Source organism: Nerophis lumbriciformis, linkage group LG02, assembly GCF_033978685.3.
Source record: "Nerophis lumbriciformis linkage group LG02, RoL_Nlum_v2.1, whole genome shotgun sequence".
Taxonomy (NCBI): Eukaryota; Metazoa; Chordata; class Actinopteri; order Syngnathiformes; family Syngnathidae; genus Nerophis; species Nerophis lumbriciformis.
Genome location: NC_084549.2, coordinates 22347238 through 22370486, shown reverse-complemented (window position 1 = coordinate 22370486; position 23249 = coordinate 22347238). Strand labels below are relative to the sequence as shown.

At 42.4% G+C, this 23249-nt stretch overlaps 1 protein-coding gene across 10 annotated transcripts in view; it reads right to left on the bottom strand.

The window, feature by feature from the left end:
- The window catches only part of adgrb3 (adhesion G protein-coupled receptor B3), a 355792-nt gene that overhangs the window by 116486 nt on the left and 216057 nt on the right, over positions 1–23249 (bottom strand). For 7 of the 10 annotated variants that reach the window (XM_061958821.1, XM_061958809.1, XM_061958771.1 and 4 more), the window contains 2 exons: positions 22490–22687; positions 8388–8456 (listed from right to left, as the gene is read on the bottom strand). In XM_061958821.1, coding sequence (XP_061814805.1) covers positions 8388–8456; positions 22490–22687 — 267 coding nt within the window. The remainder of the gene's footprint in view (positions 1–8387; positions 8457–22489; positions 22688–23249) is intronic. The other 3 variants (XM_061958801.1, XM_061958779.1, XM_061958788.2) reach the window with 2 other exon arrangements.

Sequence of the window (23249 nt, the reverse complement as noted above, 5' to 3'; positions counted from 1 at the left end):
AACTTAATACAACATCATTTAGTGTTGACTTTTACTTACATGGGTGTCCCAATGCAACTTTGTCACAATACCGATATTGAACCTTTAAGTATTGGTCAATATAAAATATAAATAACAACAGATCATTTATAGACCCGATGCAATATCAGCACAGATCATACATACTTTTATTCCCATCTAGTGTGGAATGTTAAAAAAAAGCTTTCATCAAGTGAAATTAGTCAAAGAGAGAACAATGGGAGATATGAAAAACACTAACCCGTTTATTGTTAATTATCTGGAATTGACTTTGACTGCCTTTAAGTTAAAGTGAAATGGTAATTCTTTTTTTTTGGTGACACCTAGTAGCCACAGTCATTCATTAATTTAAGATTATGATGCAGTAAATCGAATGATGCGGACACATTTGTTCCTAACACGTTTGTTCTAATACGCTTTTACTTAAGATACTTTTATAAGTGTAATTAATTGGCAACTATAATGATTTGATAATTGTTTTAGACTATAACGATCTTCAATTTAGGACACTTATGCCATATCTCTAGTTGGTGTGCTATTGTGTGCTTAGCTGTTGTGTAGCCGCTAGCTACCTTTATTTGCATACTTAACTGAAATACAAGAAAAGACCAACTTTGTGTGCTTTTTGGAGGACATTTAGATGTTAACTGGCTGTTAAACTTTACGCAGGACTACTTGTATCAGGTTTTAGATGTAAGGTGATATAATCCGATTATTTTTCGCTGATATCGAACCGATGTTTGATACCTAATAGGATCAAGAGACCCCGACTTTAAACCTGTATGTACTGTATGTATGCATGTTTATTTGTTAGCAAATGTCAAATACTTGTTTGTGGACATGTGGTACATTGGCAAAGGAGAAACACAAATACAATTTCATGCAAACATGAATCGATGATATAGAGACTTATCAGTTTCGAGGGAAAAAAATAAATCCCCGGAAATGATTATTTTGCTCATGATAATTCTGCAGCCGTACATTAAGGGCCTGATGTACTAAAGGTTTGAGTGTACTAAAACACGTGCAAATTTGATAGCATACACAAAGTTAAAGTCTATTAAACGTGTGCGTAGAGGATTGCGTTTGATAAGTGAGCAGAATAATGAGCACGATCCATTTAGCCTGTCTGTCTTCATGTACATGCAAAATACATACTGATTATAAGAACATGCACAATACTGAAAGGAGGAGATACAAATGTCTTTCAAAACCCGCAACGTGATTTATCAAGACTGTTAACTGGTCTGTGGGTGCTATTTTGTGTCTGAAAAGTATGCGCAAACTGGCACATGTATGCACAGGTGTGAGAAAAGAGGTGCTTGACACATGAGCGTGTGTCAACATATTTTGATTGTCATAAATTAAATTAAAAAAATGGACATATCGCTAATCAGCAATATCATTTTATAATTTTCTAGCTGCTATATGACTTAAGGGGCTGATTAAAAATATATATTTTAGTGTCTGCTGGTGTATTTTTTTAAATGCATTTTGTTTTATATTACTGTAGTGTATCAGCTCTATGAAAATAGATCATTCAATATGCATTTTCCTGTGTTTAGATCATTCCAGACGTACGTATGCGCTGCAGTAATGATTGTCCACCGCCTCCCTGCAGCTTTGCAGCGTGCTAAAAATAGTTTCTGTTGTCTTTAGATTGCAATTCTATGGTGCAAAAAAGGCGGTACAGGTTATATACGTGTTCAACAACATCGCACAAAGTTGGAGAACATATTAACCTGCATGTGGAGGGCATCTGTACATGTCATGTCAGTAGTACAGCAAAAATGCATTCAAATAAAGAGGTCTGCACCACTTTCGATTGTCTTAGTAGATCACAAGCAACACGCCCAATAATAGCACACATAATTTTACAGTTAGAGCGTGCTATTTGGATCTTAGTAGATCAGGCCCTGAATGTGGTATCCATTTAGACTTCAGTTGAAGAAGATTAATTTAAATTAAAACATTTTTTTTTTCTCTACTGTGCATTTACCAGCTCCTTGATGCCTACCAATAAAATGTTCATTAGTGTCTAATTTGCAACCTGACAGGCCTGCTTGCCTTTATTTTCAATAGCTTATAGACCAAGGAATCAATGGCTCAACAAATATGGGCAGCTCGGTCACTAGTGGATGGCTGATGTGGCTCTTTTTGTGGTCAGCACCATGGACAGCACCATGGACAGCTCCACAAGCCCAGCCATTGACACTGGGAGCCCAGTGAACAATTTCCTCCAGCTCAATAAATCACTACCCTTGGCTGCTCGTCCCCATAGTGACAGGTCACATCTCACCACAAGCTTTGACGTGGACCCCCCAGTGATTATTGTGCGTAACCATACTTGACAATACTCCTCAAGCAACGACATAAGCTTAACAAAAAAGCTTTACTTAAGTGTGTGAGCACAAAATGAGGATGTGACGCCATCATAAAGGCCCTTTGAGTGGCACCTTATTGGGCAAGCACTGCCCGCCTTCTCCTCCTCTTTTGCACATGTTTAAAAGAGTATCAGCTAAAGTTGAGCGCCTCTGACACAGCACAGTCAAAGCCTTAGTAGTGGGAGGTTGGGGTTGGGTGGGCGTGGTAAAAAAAACCAAAAAAACGCACATTGCGTCATCGCTCCTTCCGGCATGTTTGACGCACAGCGCAGTCATACTTATTCCGCTGGTCTCCATGGCAACTGTAAAGATGTGAAGGCAGCACAGGGAAATGGCTGCAGTGGAGTATCTATAGATGGAGCTCTTGCTTCCCTCGCCATAGCAACAGTGACAAAAGGAGAGTATATAGTGATCCCTAGGCCCGGCCAAGTCTACAGCCAGGAAAACCTCACAGTGAGACGCTTCATGGAAGTCCCCCTAAAACCCCCTCCCCACCCTCCAACCCATGTCTTCGACGCACAGCGCGCGGGTGCTGCGCGGACGGAGGGCTGGCGTGCGCTCATGAATGCAACACGGGGCACTGATATAGCTGTGAAGTCCAGCCATTGTCTTTCTCCTACTTTCATTGACACAGTATGCTCCTGTTTGTTTCCTCAAAGAGACACAAGCAAATTACGGGCCCTGTCAAACCAGTGTGACTAAAAATAACTGGGATCTGTAACACTTTAGTATGGGGAACATATTCACCAGGGGCGTCACTAGCTTTTAAGGACAGGGGGGGCTTAGCCCCCAGGAGATGCACAGGATGCGAGCGAACGTTACGCGCAAGCACAAAACTTCACAAACGGCTAACAAAGACTTAGAAATGATTCATTGTTATTATTATTATTTTTTTTAAATGCACGGGACGAAATGAAATGCTCCCCGGGACGATGGCTTTTAACCATTTTTTTTCTTTTTCTTTTTATGTATTTATTCATTTTACATTTTATATTACTCCTCTCTGAGCTGCCACCTTACCGTGGTAGAGGAGTTTGCGTGTCCCAATGATCCTAGGAGCTATGTTGTCCGGGGGCTTTCATGCCCCCTGGTAGGGTCTCCCAAGACAAACAGGTCCTAGGTGAGGGATCAGACAAAGAGCAGCTCGAAGACTTCTATGGGAATGAAACAACAAGGATTCAGATTTCCCTCGCCCGGACGCGGGTCACCGGGGCCCCCCTCCGGAGCCAGGCCCGGAGTTGGGGCACGATGGCGAGCGCCTGGTGGCCGGGCCTGTCCCCATGGGGCCCGGCCGGGCACAGCCCGAAGAGGCAACGTGGGTCCCCCCTCCAATGGGCTCACCACTCATGGGAGGGGCCATAGAGGTCGTGTGCAGTGTGAGCTGGGCGGCAGCCGAAGGCAGGGCACTTGGCGGTCCGATCCTCGGCTACATAAGCTAGCTCTTGGGACGTGGAACGTCACCTCGTTGGAGGGGAAGGAGCCTGAGCTAGTGCGAGAGGTAGAGAAGTTCCGGCTGGATATAGTCGGACTCACCTCGACGCACAGCAAGGGCTCTGGAACCAGTTCTCTCGAGAGGGGATGGACTCTCTTCCACACTGGCGTTGCACGCAGTGAGAGGCGACGAGCTGGGGTAGCAATTCTTGTTGCCCCTCGGCTCAAAGCCTGCACGTTGGAGTTCAACCCGGTGGACGAGAGGGTAGCCTCCCTCCGCCTTCGGGTGGGGGGACGGGTCCTGACTGTTGTTTGTGCTTACGCACCAAACAGCAGTTCAGAGTACCCACCCTTTTTGGATACACTCGAGGGAGTACTGGAAAGTGCTCCCCCGGGTGATTCCCTTGTCCTACTGGGTGACTTCAACGCTCATGTTGGCAACGACAGTGAAACCTGGAGAGGCGTGATTGGGAAGAATGGCCGCCCGGATCTGAACCCGAGTGGTGTTTTGTTATTGGACTTTTGTGCCCGTCACAGATTGTCCATAACAAACACCATGTTCAAGCATAAGGGTGTCCATATGTGCACTTGGCACCAGGACACCCTAGGCCGCAGTTCCATGATCGACTTTGTAGTTGTGTCATCGGATTTGCGGCCTCATGTTTTGGACACTTGGGTGAAGAGAGGGGCGGAGCTTTCTACCGATCACCACCTGGTGGTGAGTTGGCTGCGATGGTGGGGGAGGATGCCGGACAGACCTGGCAGGCCCAAACGCATTGTGAGGGTCTACTGGGAACGTCTGGCAGAGTCTCCTGTCAGAGAGAGTTTCAATTCCCACCTCCGGAAGAACTTTGAACATGTCACGAGGGAGGTGCTGAACATTGAGTCCGAGTGGACCATGTTCCGCACCTCTATTGTCGAGGCGGCTGATTGGAGCTGTGGCCGCAAGGTGGTTGGTGCCTGTCGTGGCGGTAATCCTAGAACCCGTTGGTGGACACCGGCGGTGAGGGATGCCGTCAAGCTGAAGAAGGAGTCCTATCGGGTTCTTTTGGCTCATAGGACTCCGGAGGCAGCGGACAGGTACCGACAGGCCAAGCGGTGTGCGGCTTCAGCGGTTGCGGAGGCAAAAACTCGGACATGGGAGGAGTTCGGCGAGGCCATGGAAAACGACTTCCGGACGGCTTCGAAGCGATTCTGGACCACCATCCGCTGCCTCAGGAAGGGGAAGCAGTGCACTGTCAACACCGTGTATGGTGCGGATGGTGTTCTGCTGACCTCGACTGCGGATGTTGTGGATCGGTGGAGGGAATACTTCGAAGACCTCCTCAATCCCACCGACACGTCTTCCTATGAGGAAGCAGTGCCTGGGGAGTCTGTGGTGGGCTCTTCTATTTCTGGGGCTGAGGTTGCTGAGGTAGTTAAAAAGCTCCTCGGTGGCAAGGCCCCGGGGGTGGATGAGATCCGCCCGGAGTTCCTTAAGGCTCTGGATGCTGTGGGGCTGTCTTGGTTGACAAGACTCTGCAGCACCGCGTGGACATCGGGGGCGGTACCTCTGGATTGGCAGACCGGGGTGGTGGTTCCTCTCTTTAAGAAGGGGAACCGGAGGGTGTGTTCCAACTATCGTGGGATCACACTCCTCAGCCTTCCCGGTAAGGTCTATTCAGGTGTACTGGAGAGGAGGCTACGCCGGATAGTCGAACCTCGGATTCAGGAGGAACAGTGTGGTTTTCGTCCTGGTCGTGGAACTGTGGACCAGCTCTATACTCTCGGCAGGGTCCTTGAGGGTGCATGGGAGTTTGCCCAACCAGTCTACATGTGCTTTGTGGACTTGGAGAAGGCATTTGACCGTGTCCCTCGGGAGGTCCTGTGGGGAGTGCTCAGAGAGTATGGGGTATCGGACTGTCTGATTGTGGCTGTCCGCTCCCTGTACGATCAGTGTCAGAGCTTGGTCCGCATTGCCGGTAGTAAGTCGGACACGTTTCCAGTGAGGGTTGGACTCCGCCAAGGCTGCCCTTTGTCACCGATTCTGTTCATAACTTTTATGGACAGAATTTCTAGTCGCAGTCAAGGCGTTGAGGGGATCCGGTTTGGTGGCTGCAGGATTAGGTCTCTGCTTTTTGCAGATGATGTGGTCCTGATGGCTTCATCTGGCCAGGATCTTCAGCTCTTGCTGGATCGGTTCGCAGCTGAGTGTGAAGCGACTGGGATGAGAATCAGCACCTCCAAGTCCGAGTCCATGGTTCTCGCCCGGAAAAGGGTGGAGTGCCATCTCCGGGTTGGGGAGGAGACCCTGCCCCAAGTGGAGGAGTTCAAGTACCTAGGAGTCTTGTTCACGAGTGAGGGAAAAGTGGATCGTGAGATCGACAGGCGGATCGGTGCGGCATCATCAGTAATGCGGACGCTGTATCGATCCGTTGTGGTGAAGAAGGAGCTGAGCCGGAAAGCAAAGCTCTCAATTTACCGGTCAATCTACGTTCCCATCCTTACCTATGGTCATGAGCTTTGGGTTATGACCGAAAGGACAAGATCACCGGTACAGGCGGCCGAAATGAGTTTCCTCCGCCGGGTGGCGGGGCTCTCCCTTAGAGATAGGGTGAGAAGCTCTGCCATCCGAGGGGAGCTCAAAGTAAAGCCGCTGCTCCTCCACATCGAGAGGAGCCAGATGAGGTGGTTCGGGCATCTGGTCAGGATGCCACCCGAACGCCTCCCTCGGGAGGTGTTTAGGGCACGTCCAACCGGTAGGAGGCCACGGGGAAGACCCAGGACACGTTGGGAAGACTATGTCTCCCGGCTGGCCTGGGAACGCCTCGGGATCCCCCGGGAAGAGCTGGATGAAGTGGCTGGGGAGAGGAAAGTCTGGGCTTCCCTGCTTAGGCTGCTGCCCCCGCGACCCGACCTCGGATAAGCGGAAGAAGATGGATGGATGGATGGCATTTTATATTAAATGTCTTGGTTTTTCCTCCCTCTGAAAATCCTATGAAATGTTTAACAAGCCATCCTATAATAATACAACAGCTATTAATGTAACAATACAATAAAACAAATATATTTAATGATGTTTTTTTCATTATTTTAACAATAGGCTAATGTATATTACTTTATATAGATTCTACAAGAAACACAAAACTTAAAAACTAAATTATTTACAATTGCGCACACAAGGCTTCGTGCAGCTTCACTCATTGTAAAGGAAGATAATGTGCTTCGTACACTTGCAGGACCGCAAGCAAGGTCGCAGAGAAAATGCGGACTGGAATTTGAGTGATGTGGGCATTTTCTATATGAACAAGTGGAATGGATTGGATACCGACGCACTAAAGGGGCTCTCTACCTTACGCTACGAAGTGAGGGGAAACAGAGTGAATAATAACAGGTTATATGATTATTTATTTAAACTCATATTCGGGCCACTTTATAATGACTATGTCGGCATGTATTTGTAAAAAAAAAAAAAAACCACCAACATTTTTTAGAGGGGCTTAAGAATATTTTAGGGGGGCTTGAGCCTAACAACGCCAATGATAATCACCATTAATTAGTTGCTTATAAACATGCAAATTAGTAACATATTAGCTCTTAATTAGTCATTATTAAGTACTTATGAATGCCTTATTCTGCATGGCCTTATTATACAACCAGTAAGCCATTAACTAATAGTCTTCCCTCAATAACCTCAGAATTATTGCTTATTAGTAACCCTAACCCTAACCCTTATATGTTCCATTGGTGTCCAAATAACTCTAAATTAGGTCTTTGTTACTTAGAATATGTTCCCCATACTAAAGTGTTACCCTGGGATTAGTGTACTCAGTTATTTTTATTTAATTCAGGTAGATCCAACAGTTGCATCAGCCCTCACAGATGGATCTTTTGTCTAGGTTTTTGTGTGTTTTCAGGGCAGGGGGGGGGTATGGGAGTGCAGGCACAAATTGCGAAGACGCCATCTCTCAAAGCGCTGGCGTGTGCACAACAGAAGACGTAGCCAGGAGCGACTATTCAAGGATAAACAGTGTTGAGAGAGTGTTGTGTTTCGACCTGCGGCATATCGCTGCAGTGCTGCAGCTCTTAAATATGCATCCTGTAATAACAATAATAGGCTTTTGGCCTCTTCCTTCGGCTCGCCGTAGAGAGACACACGTGTGTGTGGGGGGAGAGCATAGACTTTCAGCTGCTGCAGCACCATGATCAATGAAACATTTAAAGGCTGAAGAGTGCTATAAAATTCAACTTAAGTAATGGTCTAATCACACTAATTGCCATGATTTGTATCTGCTGTGCGGAACAATGTGCCGAATGGAAGGGCCCTGCGGTGGTTTTTTTTATGGGTTCACAGCCTCCGTGGTGGCTGTGCTGCTGCCACCAAGTGGCCATCTGCGGAAGTCACCTTCAAAAACGAGGCCACGTGCATGCCAGAGGACACCTGCTAAATGACCCCATGTGAAGCGGAGCATCGTCTCAGCGTGAGAGGCCGACTTTTATTTAAGTCTACGGATGAGTCGCGGTTAGTGCCTAAACACTCATGCAGGGCTGAATTATTCACTGCAACATGCCTACCTTCTGTGCATCCTCCCATTTCTCCTTGTTTTCCTCCTCCAGGAGATTGCTGATGATTTGAAAGAAATTCTGTGGAGATAATGATGGCAAACATGAGATACGCACCCACACGCAAGCATTCTCTCTCTCTCTCTCTCTCTCTCTCTCTCTCTCTCTCTCATCCTAGTCATAAAAGGCCTTTTTTTTCAGTGCAGCACTACAAGCACAGGGTCACGAGTGTGTGCGATGGCGTGGGGAAAAGACACACACAGAGTCTCCTTGAACGCAGCCCTGCAGCTTGGAGCAAACATGGAGCGCTGGAGGAAAAAAGCACAAGTTGCAACCAGAAAAAAAAAAAAAAAAAAACACGATGAAAGGGAATGTTTGAGCAGCTGTGAGCATTTCCCTGTTCAGCGGGGAGAGAGTCGGGGATGCTTGGGGTGTAAGCCTGCAGTCGTAATAGGACCTGGGTCTGATCCTTAGTCTTGTTATTTGGTCTGGTCCACAGTGTGCCTGAGGGAGTCTCTCTCTCTCTCTCTCTCCCTCCATCTCTTGACACAGGCTATCTTGTTTTCTACTTGAATGCTTATGCTCCCTCTGGTGGTAATGTGCCCACTTTAACACTGCATTAGTGCAGAGACACATCAAGGGTGGGCGGCGGAGGCCTATCTCTGCTGTCAGCCCTGCACCCCTCCCCCAAAGAGCTCAGGTAATAACCGTGGACACAATGCTCTCCTCACCTCACAGATCTTCTACGGTGCAAAAATGGCTGAACGGGCTACAGATCGCCCATCCTTGGTCAACACAAACTGCAAGCGAATGCGACACGTTTTACTTGTACCTTATCCATACTTTGACGTATTTCTTTCCTGTTTTACCTTTCTGATAAACAACACAAATGAGTATACTGCCACTTGTGACGGACTAACATAACAATGTTTAGTTTTGTATGTTTAAAATGATTCTACAAAACCAAAACCAGTGAAGTTGGCACGTTGTGTAAATCGTAAATAAAAACAGAATACAATGATTTGCAAATCCTCTTCAACTTATATTCAATTGAATAGACTGCAAAGACAAGATATTTAATGTTCGAACTGAGAAACTTAATTTTTTTTTGCAAATAATCATTAACTTAGAATTTAATGGCAGCAACACATTGCAAAAAAGTTGGTACAGGGGCATTTTTACCACTGTGTTACATGGCCTTTCCTTTTAACAACACTCAGTAAACGTTTGAGAACTGAGGAGACCAATTTTTGAAGCTTTTCAGGTGGAATTCTTTCCTATTCTTGCTTGATGTACAGCTTAAGTTGTTCAACAGTCCGGGGTCTCCGTTGTGGTATTTGACGCTTCATATTGCGCCACATATTTTCAATGGGAGACAGGTCTGGACTACAGGCAGGCCAGTCTAGTACCCGCACCTCTTTACTATGAAGCCACACAGTTGTAACACGTGGCTTGGCATTGTCTTGCTAAAATAAGCAGGGGCGTCAATGATAACGTTGCTTGGATGGCAACATATGTTGCTCCAAAACCTGTATGTACCCTTCAGCATTAATGGTGCCATCACAGATGTGTAAGTTACCCAGACCTTGGGCACTAACACACCCCCATACCATCACAGAGGCTGGCTTTTGAACTTTGCGCCTATAACAATCCGGATGCTTCTTTTCCTCTTTAGTCCGGAGGACACGACGTCCACAGTTTCCAAAAACAATTTCAAATTTGGACACATCAGACCACAGAAAACTTTTCCACTTTGCATGAGTCCATCTTAGATGAGCTCAGGCCCAGCGAAGCCTGCTGCGTTTCTGGGTGTTGTTGATAAATGGCTTTGGCTTTGCATAGTAGAGTTTTAACTTGCACTTACAGATGTAGCGACAAACTGTAGTTACTGACAGTGGTTTTCTGAAGTGTTCCTGAGCCCATGTCGTGATATCCTTTACATACTGATGTCGCTTTTTGACACAGTACCGCCTGAGGGATCAAAGGTCCGTAATATGATTGCTCACGTGCAGTGATTTCTCCAGATTCTCTGAACCCTTTGATGATATTACGGACCATAGATGGTGAAATCCCTACATTTTTTGCAATAGCTGGTTGAGAAATGTTGTTCTTAACCTGTTTGACGATTTGCTCACGCATTTGTTCACAAAGTGGTGATCCTTGCCCCATCCTTGTTTGTGAATGACTGAGCATTTCATGGAAGCTGTTTTTATACCCAATCATAGCACCCACCTGTTCCCAATTAGCCTGTTCACCTGTGGGATGTTCCAAATAAGTGTTTGATGAGCATTCCTCAACTTTCTCTTTTTTTTTTGCCACTTGTGCCAGCTTTTTTGAAACATGTTGCAGGCATCAAATTCCAAATGAGCTAATATTTGCAAAAAATAACAAAGATTTCCAGTTCGAACGTTAAGTATCTTGTCTTTGCAGTCTATTCAATTGAATATAAGTTGAAAAGGATTTGCAAATCATTGTATTCTGTTTTTATTTACGATTTACACAACGTGCCAACTTCACTGGTTTTTGGGGTTTTTAGTTTATTTTTCTATCAACTAAGCACAATTTAAAAATACGTACAATAATTGACCATCAGGGCATGCCCTACATACACGGATGTCAAACTTGTTTTTATTGAGGGCCACATCAAAACTTTTGTTGTCATCAGAGGGCCGTTTGTGACAGTAAATATATATGAAATGAAGCAAAAACCCCATTTTCTGGACTATAAGACGTTACTTTTTACTCAAGCTTACTAAACGCATTCTTTGTTTAAATTTTGACAGAAAAAAAATGCATATTTTAAACTTTAATATTATCTGATCATGCCAATTATATTATTATATAGTGTAATACAAAACTATTTTTGTGAGATAAAAACAAATACTTAAATATCTGCTTGTCACCTTTGTTTATTTTATTTTATTTATTTTTATTTTTTTTTATCAATCCAACAAAACAATACACAACCATACCATAATGAATGAATGAATTAAATAAGTTTATTTCGGTCATATAATCAACCATCAACCATTTTGTGTGACCAGTTTAACAGTACAGATTATACATATTTAATAATATATTCGTTCTTACTTTACCTCTTTCAAAAATCAATATCCCCCGTAAATTATAGTTTTCTCCTCTTAATTGAAATAACCTAAGAATACAAGCTGGAAGGCTGTTGTTCTTTACTCGAAACATAATTTCCATTGTTTTTAAAAACACAATATCTGAAAATTTTAACACATTAGAACTTATAAATAATGGATTGGTATGTTCATAGTAGCACGCTTTGTGTATTATTCTAATGACCCTTTTTTGAAGTTTAATTATTGGGTCTATGTTTGTTTTATAAACATTCCCCCAAACTTCAACACAATATGTTAAATATGGAAAAATAAAAGAATAATATAATATAATAATGCAATTCCAATTCCAAAACCAAACCCGACCCAGCAATATTCAGAATCACACTAAAAATCACCTTTGTTTATGATTTTAAAGCAAGTTATACATAAACAAAAATCTAATAATCAAATGCATATGCGTTTCGATTAATCATGATTAATCACAGGTTACTACCCGCATGCATAATGTAAATTAATTTTAAAAAAGCGGCCTTCTGAAAGCAGCCATTACTACGATGTGGCCCTCAATGAAAACGAGTTTTACACCCATGCACTACGATGATAGATTGCGAAGGAATTTCGCCTACGCTATAGAATGTGTGCGTGGCATGGCGGCAAACTTTAAACTGATGGTTTGCCACAAAACTTTCGACATTTATAACTCGGCTCAACAAGTTCAGATCTTGATCAGAATTGGTACAAATGCAATGACAACTTAATTTGTCAGTACCTATTCGTATCCATTCGCAGTGGGCGGAGCCTCGTGGCAAAAACTGCTCCTCGCCATCAACCATCAAACTCTCATTACTGCACTGAAGATGATTTGATCTCTTTCCAAACTGATGTAAAGCTTTTCGGTTGGGGTCTGAGCACGACTACACGTTGATATCGGCACCAAAATTGCCCCCTTTGGGGTGGAATATGATAACGGTCATAACTTCCTTCCACATGCTCCGACCTTCCTGACATTTGTTATGGTGCATTGGACATTGGGAAGGACGTGACTGCATGCGTCATGCCGACTTAACCCTGAGGTGCAAGGGGGGGGGGGGGCGAGGGTGCTCTCGACGCTGCTTGCAGCTTTCTTTCTTTTTTTTTACTGTCTTGTTTGAACGCTATCATGATGTTTTTACTCTCAAGCACTTTGAGATTTGTTGTAAGAATGTCAACTGCAATACAAATAAAATATATTATTATTATTGTTATTATTAAAAACGGAGAAAAGCTTATTCATTATTATAAAGATATCAATGACTTTTCTGTTTTGTTTGATCAGCCATTTTACTGCTGTGTTACAGGCACTGTTTGGAAGTATGTAAATAAACATTTACAAAATATCTCTATGTAAATATATCTGTGGCTTATAGTCCAGTGCTGCTAATGTATGAAAAAATATTTTTTTCTTCTAAAATGTTGTGCCTTCGGCCTTATATACCAGTGTGACTTATAGTCCGAAAAAATACAGTAATAGCCCTATTAAACAATTTGCATAGGCAACTTATCATGATTATTATAATACATTTGATTGATGGATAACTTGCTCTGAAATCGTAAGCCGAGGTGACAAGCAGATATATTAGTATTGATTTTTCAAAACCTAACAAGAAATACTTGGAATATTTTGTGACATGGTCAGATAGTATTAAAGTGTAGAACAAATGCATTTGCATGCAGTATACTTTTTCTGTCAAAATTAATTAAATGTATTATTTCCAGCCTTTCGTAAACCAGTATAATAATGATATGGCGGGCCACATAAAATGACGTGGTGGGCCTAATCTGGCCCTCAGGCCTTGATTTTGACCCCTGTGCACAAAAATATTGACTTGATGATGAGATTTAGATCTCACAGGGAACACCAGTGCATCTAATGCAGGTGTTGCCAATGGATTTTAATCAAATAGGTGTGGCAATTTTCCAAAAAAGCCAAAAAGGGCTTCTCCTATCCTAAAATTAAACTCATTAGATTTACTTTTCAAAGGGTGAGAGAACATATTCCCCAATTAGTAGAAGTAGAAGCATTTCAATCCCATCTTAAAACTCTTTTGTATATGCTAGCCTTTAAATAGACCCCCGTTTTAGACCAGTTGATCTGCTGTCTGTTTTCTGCTCTGAGGTTATTAGGTGACCACAGATGAGCGCTAGCTGTTCAAAGTCGGGACCCGGGGTGGACCACTCATCGGTGCATCAGTTGGGGATGTCTCTGCGCTGCTGACTTGTCTCCACTCAAGATGATCCCCTGCTGGCCCCACTATGGACTGGACTCCCACACTATTAACTAGATCCACTCGACGTCCATTGCGCCGGTCGACCGGGGGGGCGGGTCCCCACATCTGCGCTCCCCTCCAAGGTTTCTCATTGAAATCCCATTGGGTTGAGTTTTTTCTCGCCCTGATGTGGTATCTGAGCCGAGTCGTTGTGGCTTTTGGAGCCCTTTGAGACACTTGTGATTTAGGGCTTGTGGAGAGGGAGTGTGATCAGCGCGCTTGCAGGAGCAAAAGTCACCGCCTCTGTCCGTGGTGCTGAAAAGAGAGCGCCATCAGACGGGGGCGTGGCATGTGCTGACGGTGAGACACAGCTGGCAGATGATTAGATTGCACAGGTGGTACGTATTAATCTAATCATCTGTTGTCTTTAAAGGGGAACATGTGGCGTAGTGGAAGAATGGCCGTGCGCGACCCAAGGGTCCCTGGTTCAATCCCCACCTAGTACCAACCTCGTCATGTCCGTTGTGTCCTGAGCAAGACACTTCACCCTTGCTCCTGATGGGTGCTGGTTAGCGCCTTGCATGGCAGCTCTCTCCATCAGTGTGTGAATGAGTGTGTGAATGGGTAAATGTGGAAGTAGTGTCAAAGCGCTTTGAGTACCTTGAAGGTAGAAAAGCGCTATACAAGTACAACCCATTTATCATTTATTTAACATTATCACAATTTCAGAAGGGTTAAAACCATTAAAAATCAGTTCCCAGTGGCTTATTTTATTTTTCGAAGTTTTTTTCAAAATGTTATCCATCACGCAATATCCCTAAAAAAAGCTTCAAAGTGCCTGATTTTAACCATCGTTATATACACCCGTCCATTTTCCTGTGACGTCACATAGTGATGCCAATACAAACAAACATGGCGGATAGAACAGCAAGGTATAGCGACATTAGCTCGGATTCAGACTCGGATTTCAGCGGCTTAAGCGAAATTGAAGAAGAAACTGAAGCTATTGAGCCATATCGGTTTGAACCGTATGCAAGCGAAACCGACGAAAATGACACGACAGCCAGCGACACGGGAGAAAGCGAGGACGAATTCGGCGATCGCCTTCTAACCAACGATTGGTATGTGTTTGTTTTTAAGTGTTGTAATGCTTTTAAGCTAAATTATTGGTAAACACAGTTTATGTATAATAATTTACGTAAAACCGCGAGTAATGAATAAAGTTTTCATCAATTAATATATTCTGTAGACATACCCTCATCCGCTCTCTTTTCCTGAAAGCTGATCTGTCCAGTTTTGGAGTTGATGTCAGCAGGCCAGGGAAGCTAGGGTCGATATTCTTCTCTTGATCATCTTCGGTGGCATAAGGGACGGTAGAAGCGGTGTGAGCCAAGACATCCAGGGGGTTTAGCTCGCTCGTCTGCGGGAACAAACTGCCCCCATTGCTTGCCGTGCTACCGAGGACCTTTGTCCCTGAATTGCTCACACACTCCGGCAGATTCAATGGGGGTCTGGCGGAAGATTTCTTTGACTTTATCGTTGGAAATGCATCTGCTTTGAGTGTCGCAGGATATCCACACATTCTTGCCATCTCTGTTGTAGCATAGCTTTCGTCGGTAAAGTGTGCGGAACAAACGACTGACCATTTTCGTCGGCTTTCCCCACACCCTCGTATTTTGAACAAATTTCGTCCAATTTCTTGCCACTTTCGCATCTTTGGGCCACTGCTGCAACTTGAATCCGTCCCTGTTCGTGTTGTTACATCCTCCGACAACACACCGACGAGGCATGATGTCTCCAAGGTACGGAAAACAGTCGAAAAAACGGAAAATAACAGAGCTGATTTGATTCGGTGTTTGTAATGTGTTTGAGAAAATGGCGGATTGCTTCCCGATGTGACGTCACGTTGTGACGTAATCGCTCCGAGAGCGAATAATAGAAAGGCGTTTAATTCGCCAAAATTCACCCATTTAGAGTTCGGAAATCGGTTAAAAAAATATATGGTCTTTTTTCTGCAACATCAAGGTATATATTGCCGCTTACATAGGTCTGGTGATAATGTTTCCCTTTAACATTAGGCGGCCGGGAGCAGAGAAGGAGGAGGATTGGTGAGACTGAAAAACTTTGTTGAAAAACATATGAGCATTAAAAATCTTGTTAAACCTGCACGCTGGACTCCTGTGCCGTGTCTGACAGTGGGACTGCGAGGAAGCGACTTCCACAGGGCTATATAAATAAACTTTGATTGATTGAATTATTGCGCTGAGCAAATACTTTATTGACATTGTCAGATACTTATTATTGAGCACGTTTCATATTTTTATGGTTTTGATTTCAATGCATCACAATACTGAGAGGTCCACCTAAAATTTGGGTTAACATTTTAACAAGATCCGAAGAGCTAATCCGTAGGAAAAAAGTCACAAACAAAACAGAGCATTGCAGTATTATCTTTTGAAAGCAGTTCTGGTATTGTGTAATATTAGATTGTCCCTCTGTTGTCGCTGCCAAGAATATGATCAAAAATCAAAGTCAAAAGACAATTGATTGCTGCCCAGTTAGTTTGTGTTCCAGCAAACAGGATGCTCGGACAGAGTGAGTAAATCACACAAAAGTGAGCAGAGAACCCGAGGCCCAACAAGGGTGCCTTTGAAAGTGACACGGCTCTGAGGACATAAATTATCTTATTGAAGATGGAGGTGGGGCTTTAGCTATAATCTCCATCATTGACATAAAGAGGATCAGGACTGCAGTCAAGTCCAACATGATGAGATGAAACGGCTTAGGATGTGGAGGAGACTTCTTAATACAATAGAGCCAAGGGCTTGTTTGTCAGCCATCACGCTGCCTCAGACGTTCCTCTAAGATGTGACCGTGTTGGTGAGGGAAGATCATGATCTATTTTTTTTGTACGGCATGCAGTGATGTGCAAAAGTCTTATGCTCCCACTGGCTTTGTTATATTGACAGTCTGTGTAAATAGTAAAACAGTGCACAGTAGGATGGATAACGTCTGCATGATTACATTTTTAAGAAGTCTAGATTATTGTGAATTGATTATTGATTAATTATTAGAGGTACACTACTTGGCCAGTGGAGGTACTGTTGATTCATTTTGAACCAGTTAAAGAAAAATGGCCACAGCCATGGGAAACTTAGCTACACGTCCATGAAGAACTCAAGACCTGGAACTCTGGCATTAAACATACTAGCCAACCTTGAGACCTCCGATTTCGGGAGGTGGGGGGTGGGGCAGGGCGTGGTTAAGAGGGGAGGAGTATATTGACAGCTAGAATTCACCAAGTCAAGTATTTCATATATATATATATATATATATATATATATATATATATATATATATATATATATATATATATATATATATATATATATATCTACATCCTGAAAATATGCAAACAAAACTGTGTTTAGATAATTGATACTTCAAACTTGCATAAATAAATCTTAAGGAATATAACATAACTTGGCTTCTGAGAGCTTCAAAATGTAATGAATAAAATGCTAAAGTTGTTGATAAACAAGCAATTATTTTAATAATTAAATATGGTCATTTTAAATGAATTATTATGATCATTTAAAATTAATTATTTCAAATATGTTTATTTTAATGTATAATTCTATGGCTGGATGTAATAAGGAGTCAGAAAAAATACAAATAAAAATACAATTAATTTTGATGTTTTTAGCAAAATATAGTAAAAATTGATTTAGGTTTTTATTTTATTTTAATTAATAAATATATTTATTTTTAGGTAAGATAAACATAATAATACAATTTATCTCTCGTCTGGATGATTTAGTTCTTGTCACCCTGTTGTCCTCCCGTCGTGAAAAAAGGCTGTCCTCACTCAGGTCCGCATGAAAATCGGGAGATTTTCGGGAGAATATTTGTCCCAGGAGGTTTTCGGGAGAGGCGCTGAATTTCGGGAGTCTCCCGGAAAATTCGGGAGGGTTGGCAAGTATGGCATTAAAACAGGTGTTCAGCACATTGTGAGATCCTCCCATGGAAATGTTTAAAGCAGGGGTGTCAAAATAATTTTAGATGGGGGGCCACATGGAGAAAAATGTACTCCAAAGTGGGCCGGACTGGTAAAATCACGGCACGGTAACTTAAAAATAAAGACAACTTCAGATTGTTTTCTTTGTTTAGAAATAGAACCAGCACATTCTGAAAATGTAGAAATCATAAGGTTGTTGTTGTTTTTTTACACTTACATGTTGCGGTACATGTATTCTACCTTTATTTGTCGTTATTTATACTTTCTGAATAAATGATGTGATAATGTTCACCAGGCAACTCATTGGTGTTAATTTTCAATATATCAAGATAAAAAAACTAGTATCAAAATCAAATTACAGGATGTTATTATGTAGTTTGCTCATTTTCCTCGACTGATGCACAAACATCATGTGGTTTATTTATTTTTTTACATATGTAGCATAATCTACAAAGATACAAAGAATTGCTATTGCAACATCTAGTGGACACATTTAGAACAGCAGTTTCTTTCATTCAAAAATTTCGGCTCTTTTTTATACTTAGCAAACTCATCCTGCGGGCCGGATAAAACCTGTTTACGTATGTTTGACACCTCTGGTTTAAAGCATATGAAATTATTCAGTGATAGTTAATCATTCCTATGCTCGATCAAGGAAATGTAGTCAAACGCTCATCTCTAAGGTGGCGCTTGGGCCTTGGATGAATCCATGAAATTTTGATGAGGCTCTGGATAAACGTTGAAGGCATCAATGTAAATATCCACTCCCAGAATCCTCATGGCACCAACCAACTGTTCTTCGCCCCCCATGAATTAGGAAATAGTCGGCTAACCGACTAACGGATAGACAAATAAGCACAAATACGATGTTCTTTACTTTTGTTAAAGGGAAAACAATCCCTATGTGTTACAAGACCATTGATGAATTTCCCTTTACTCTGCCTTTAAATAGAAACAAAAAGGTTCGCACAAGGCGGCTAACAATGCGGGTAATGGGAATTTTGCCTATTTCACCTATAAAGTCCTCAAAAGACCAAATTGCCAAAAAAGCTAAATTTATGTACTGTGACCTCCATATTAATTAAGCTATAACAAAATTTTTACTATAGGAGTTAACAGAGGGGAACTACTATTTTGGCACTGCACCTTGCTCACAGTGACTCAGGCTACTATAGCAAGATAGGGTAAGCTATCTCCTGGAGCTGCTGCTGTTGAATCAGCTTTGAATTTTTGAAAAGTTAATTCTAGGTTATAAACCATGCCTCTCGCATCAATAGTAGAAGGTTGTGTCAATAAGCCGGCCTACTAGCTAAATATCCGAAACCACTGATGCATACTGGTTCTCAATTTAGACCCAATGACATGTTTCATCCTCGGACAATTGTGAATTCTTCATCTAAACGGGACGCACAAGTCTGGTGCTGAAAGATACAACGGTCCCTCCAGAGCAGACATTTTAACTGAATGTTTTGCTATGCTCCTTTTCAAACTATTCCTGACAACTTTACACGAGTTTCACTATAGTTGTGTCCTAAAGTAATCTTTCACAAAGCCTGCTATGACGAGTGGAAGAAAAAATAGGACACACGCATTATTCTGTTGTTGTTGTTGTTGTTGTTGTTGTTGACAGAAGTAGCATTCGTTGCTCTGCGCGGTATGAAATCAATGCGCCCAGGAAAGAAGTTCCGGCAATTCTAAAACATGATTAAAATACTGTAATTATTACATGTTATCATGAATGTCTCTGGTACTACATTACATTACATACATGCTCACATTGTGTATGTGTAAATATTATTGGAGGTTTTTAAATGTTTTTTTGGAGGGATTTTTAGATGGAGTAGGTGAATCCCTATAACCTGCATTGGTCGCCGCCCTGTGCTGGCAGTTTTCCACTATTTAAAACGCAGAAAAAAGGGAAAGACATTCTTGCCTCACATAGGGATTGTGGCTGATGGGCAAAATTCCAAAAAGTGCAGTTTTCATTAACACTTAATTTAAAGTGGAGTTCTAAATGCTAGTAATAGCAGTGCTAAAATAACACATTAAATGGTCCATCGGGACCCAAGGGGGGGCGGTTTTAATTGCATTAAAACACTGTATTTAAAGGGGAATTGCACTTTTTTGGAAATTTTGCCAATCGTTCATTCAGTTCAGTTCATTGTGAACTTTTCGTGCCGTTCTCGCCAGTTTCAGGTCCTAAATGGCTGTCAAAGTGTCCCAACTTGTCGGATTATATTCTCAGTCATCTACTTTTCAGGTGAGATACATGATTTATGATCTCTGTAAATTACAGGGAGCAAGGAAGCAAGGAAACAGCAGACCACTCGATGATGTAAACATAGGGACACACGGAAGTGATCACGTCGCCGCTATATATTGTTTGTCTGCGTTAGCGCTTATAATAACAATATCGCTAATACTTTGTTAATATTAAAGTCACAAAATGTAAATGGGGTATTGTTGGCGCTTTTTGAATGGTTATTTATCAGATTTTCTGCACGGAATATTGGCGCTCCCTTTGTAAACAGACTTTTATTTATGTTTTTTTAATATTTAGAAGGCATTAAAAAAAAATCCTTGCGTCGTCATGTCTATCATAATGATTGCGAACGATAGGCAAAATTAAAAACAAAGTGCAGTTTCCCTTTAATATGTAACCAATGTGTGACTTGTTTATATATTTAGAAAAACATGTTTCAATAGCCATCTTCCTAAATACTGTAATCAATGCACAGGTATACAGTGATTGAAATGTTTCTCATTTTTGCACGATCTCATTTCTTAATAATGTGCTCTGAAATGCACTTTCCACGTGTGATCTTGGGTGTTTATGTTTAAAATGCTGACAGAGGCTATTAAAAATCATGACGTGGTTTGACTTCACTAAAAGGGGGTCACGATTTAATGACCATGGGGATTTTGTGGGTAGCAGGCTGAGACCAGTTGAGAAACCCTCACACGGTACTGTCCATACTGTACCTAAGCCAAGTACCTTTCTGTAACAAGTAGTGTTGTCCCGATACCAATATTTTGGTACCGGTACTTTTTGGTACTTTTCTAAATAAAGGAGACCACAAAACCTACTCAGTGGCCTAGTGGTTAGAGTGTCCGTCCTGAGATCGGTAGGTTGGGAGTTCAAATCCCGGCCGAGTCATACCAAAGACTATAAAAAAAAAAAATGGGACCCATTACCTCCCTGCTTGGCACTCAGCATCAAGGGTTGGAATTGGGGGTTAAATCACCAAAATGATTCCCGGGCGCAGCCACCGCTGCTGCCCACTGCTCCCCTCACCTCCCAGGGGGTGATCAAGGGTGATGGGTCAAATGCAGAGAATAATTTCGCCACACCTAGTGTGTGTGTGACAATCATTGGTACTTTAACTTTAACTTTAAAATTGCATTATTGGCTTTATTTTAACAAAAAATCTTACGGTACATTAAACATATGTTTCTTATTGCAGGTTTGTCCCTAAATAAAATAGTGAACATACAAGACAACTTGTCTTTTAGTAGAAAGTAAGCAAACAAAGGCTCCTAATTTAGCTGCTGACATCAATCAATCAATCAATCTTTATTTATATAGCCCTAAATCGCAAGTGTCTCAAAGGGCTGCACAAGCCACAACGACATCCTCGGTACAAAGCCCACATAAGGGCAAGGAAAAACTCACCCCAGTGGGACGTCGATGTGAATGACTATGAGAAACCTTGGAGAGGACCGCATATGTGGGTAACCCCCCCCCCCCCCCAGGGGAGACCGAAAGCAATGGATGTCGAGTGGGTCTGACATAATATTGTGAGATATTATGACATATGCAGTAACATATTGTGTCATTTTCCATTCTATTATATTGTCAAAATTATGAGGGACAAGTGGTAGAAAATACATTATTAATCTACTTGTTCATTTACTGTTAATATAAGTTAAAGTTAAAGTACCAAATATCTGCTTAATTTCTCTTTTAACATGTTCTATCTACACTTCTGTTAAAATGTAATAATCACTTATTCTTCTGTTGTTTAGATACTTTACATTAGTTTTGGATGATACCACAAATTTGGGTATCAATCCGATACCAAGTCGTTACAGGATCATAAATTGGTCATATTCAAAGTCCTCATGTGTCCATGGACATATTTCCTGAGTTTATGAACATAATATAAAAAAAAAAAAAAACGAAATAAGTTTTTGTGATGCTAAAAAATATCGACGTACTGTACTTGGTATCATTACAATGGATGTTCGATGTAGATCCACCAATGGTGTTTGTTTACATTTGTGTGTAGTGAAGCATGTTTAGCTATTCCTCGTTCTGCAGGGATGATACCTGTAAGAAACGTACTTTATTTGTCGCCATGGAGGTGAAGATTAGTGATTTAGAAGTAGCTAAAACACTGCAGACTGCAGATAGACTTTAGCCACTAGCTACTGTAGCTAGCCATGTCTTAAAGCACCTCTTCCTGAGGGCGTTTCAGTGTTATAACTTCACCTTTATCGTTAGTTTTTAAGCCAAAATGCGTCCGTTCTCCCTTTTCTGTCTACACACTTTGTCTGATTGTAAGTACTCGGTGATTGTGCGCTGCCGAACATGCTCCTCTGCTTGTAAACCAGCAATGACACAACGTGACGACGGGGGGCGGTACTTTTTAGACGCGGTATAGTACCGAATACGATTCCTTAGTATCGCGGTACTATACTAATACCGGTATACCGTACAACCCTAGTAACAAGTGAAACAGTGCTCGTGGTTTTCCAATTTACCTGCACATCATCTGAAGACGGCTCATAGCTGGCCCGCTTGAAGGTTTCAGTCACGTTGCGAAGGATCTCCACAGAAGACAACAGGTCACCGGCATAGAAGTTCTTCCTCTGGGTGAGGTCCAGTAGGTTTTTGGTCACCTGGGACATGCCGTCTCCCGCCAGCATCCTCTGACCTTTCGCAAGGTGCCCCTGAACCTCCAAAAACAGGAGAGGACAAAACTTGGGGCATCGGCGTCCTTCGCAACATTTGACAGACACACCATGGGCGTTCACACAGGAAGGAAATGAGGTGTATGAAATGAGAAATGAGGCCTATGCTCCCAAAGAAGTGGCGGCGAATATCCGCGCCAGACTCAATTGTGTTGGCTCTTGCGGATGTCTCGAAATGAGCCGATGTGAATAAAAGAAGATAACTGGAGCAGAAGACACGCTTAGGCAGAACTAAAATGGCATTTCCCATCAATGCACAAGGTCTGTGTGCATAAATGTACAGTACATTCACAGGGAGAGCTATACAGCTTAGCTCCTATAAATTGCTCTTTTTCCAGCGCTCAACCTTTTTAAAAGGGTACCTATGATGCATTTAGTCTTTTCAGACTTATAAATATTGCAATGTCGGATACTTGTGTTTGGCGTGAGATTATACACAGTTTTGGAGGCCTCTGCCCGCGGTGTTTTGCAGTCTGGCGACGTGATTTCACAGCGAGGTGGACATACTTATTCGGACATTACGTAGATCTATCAGCCAGAGGGGGAGGAG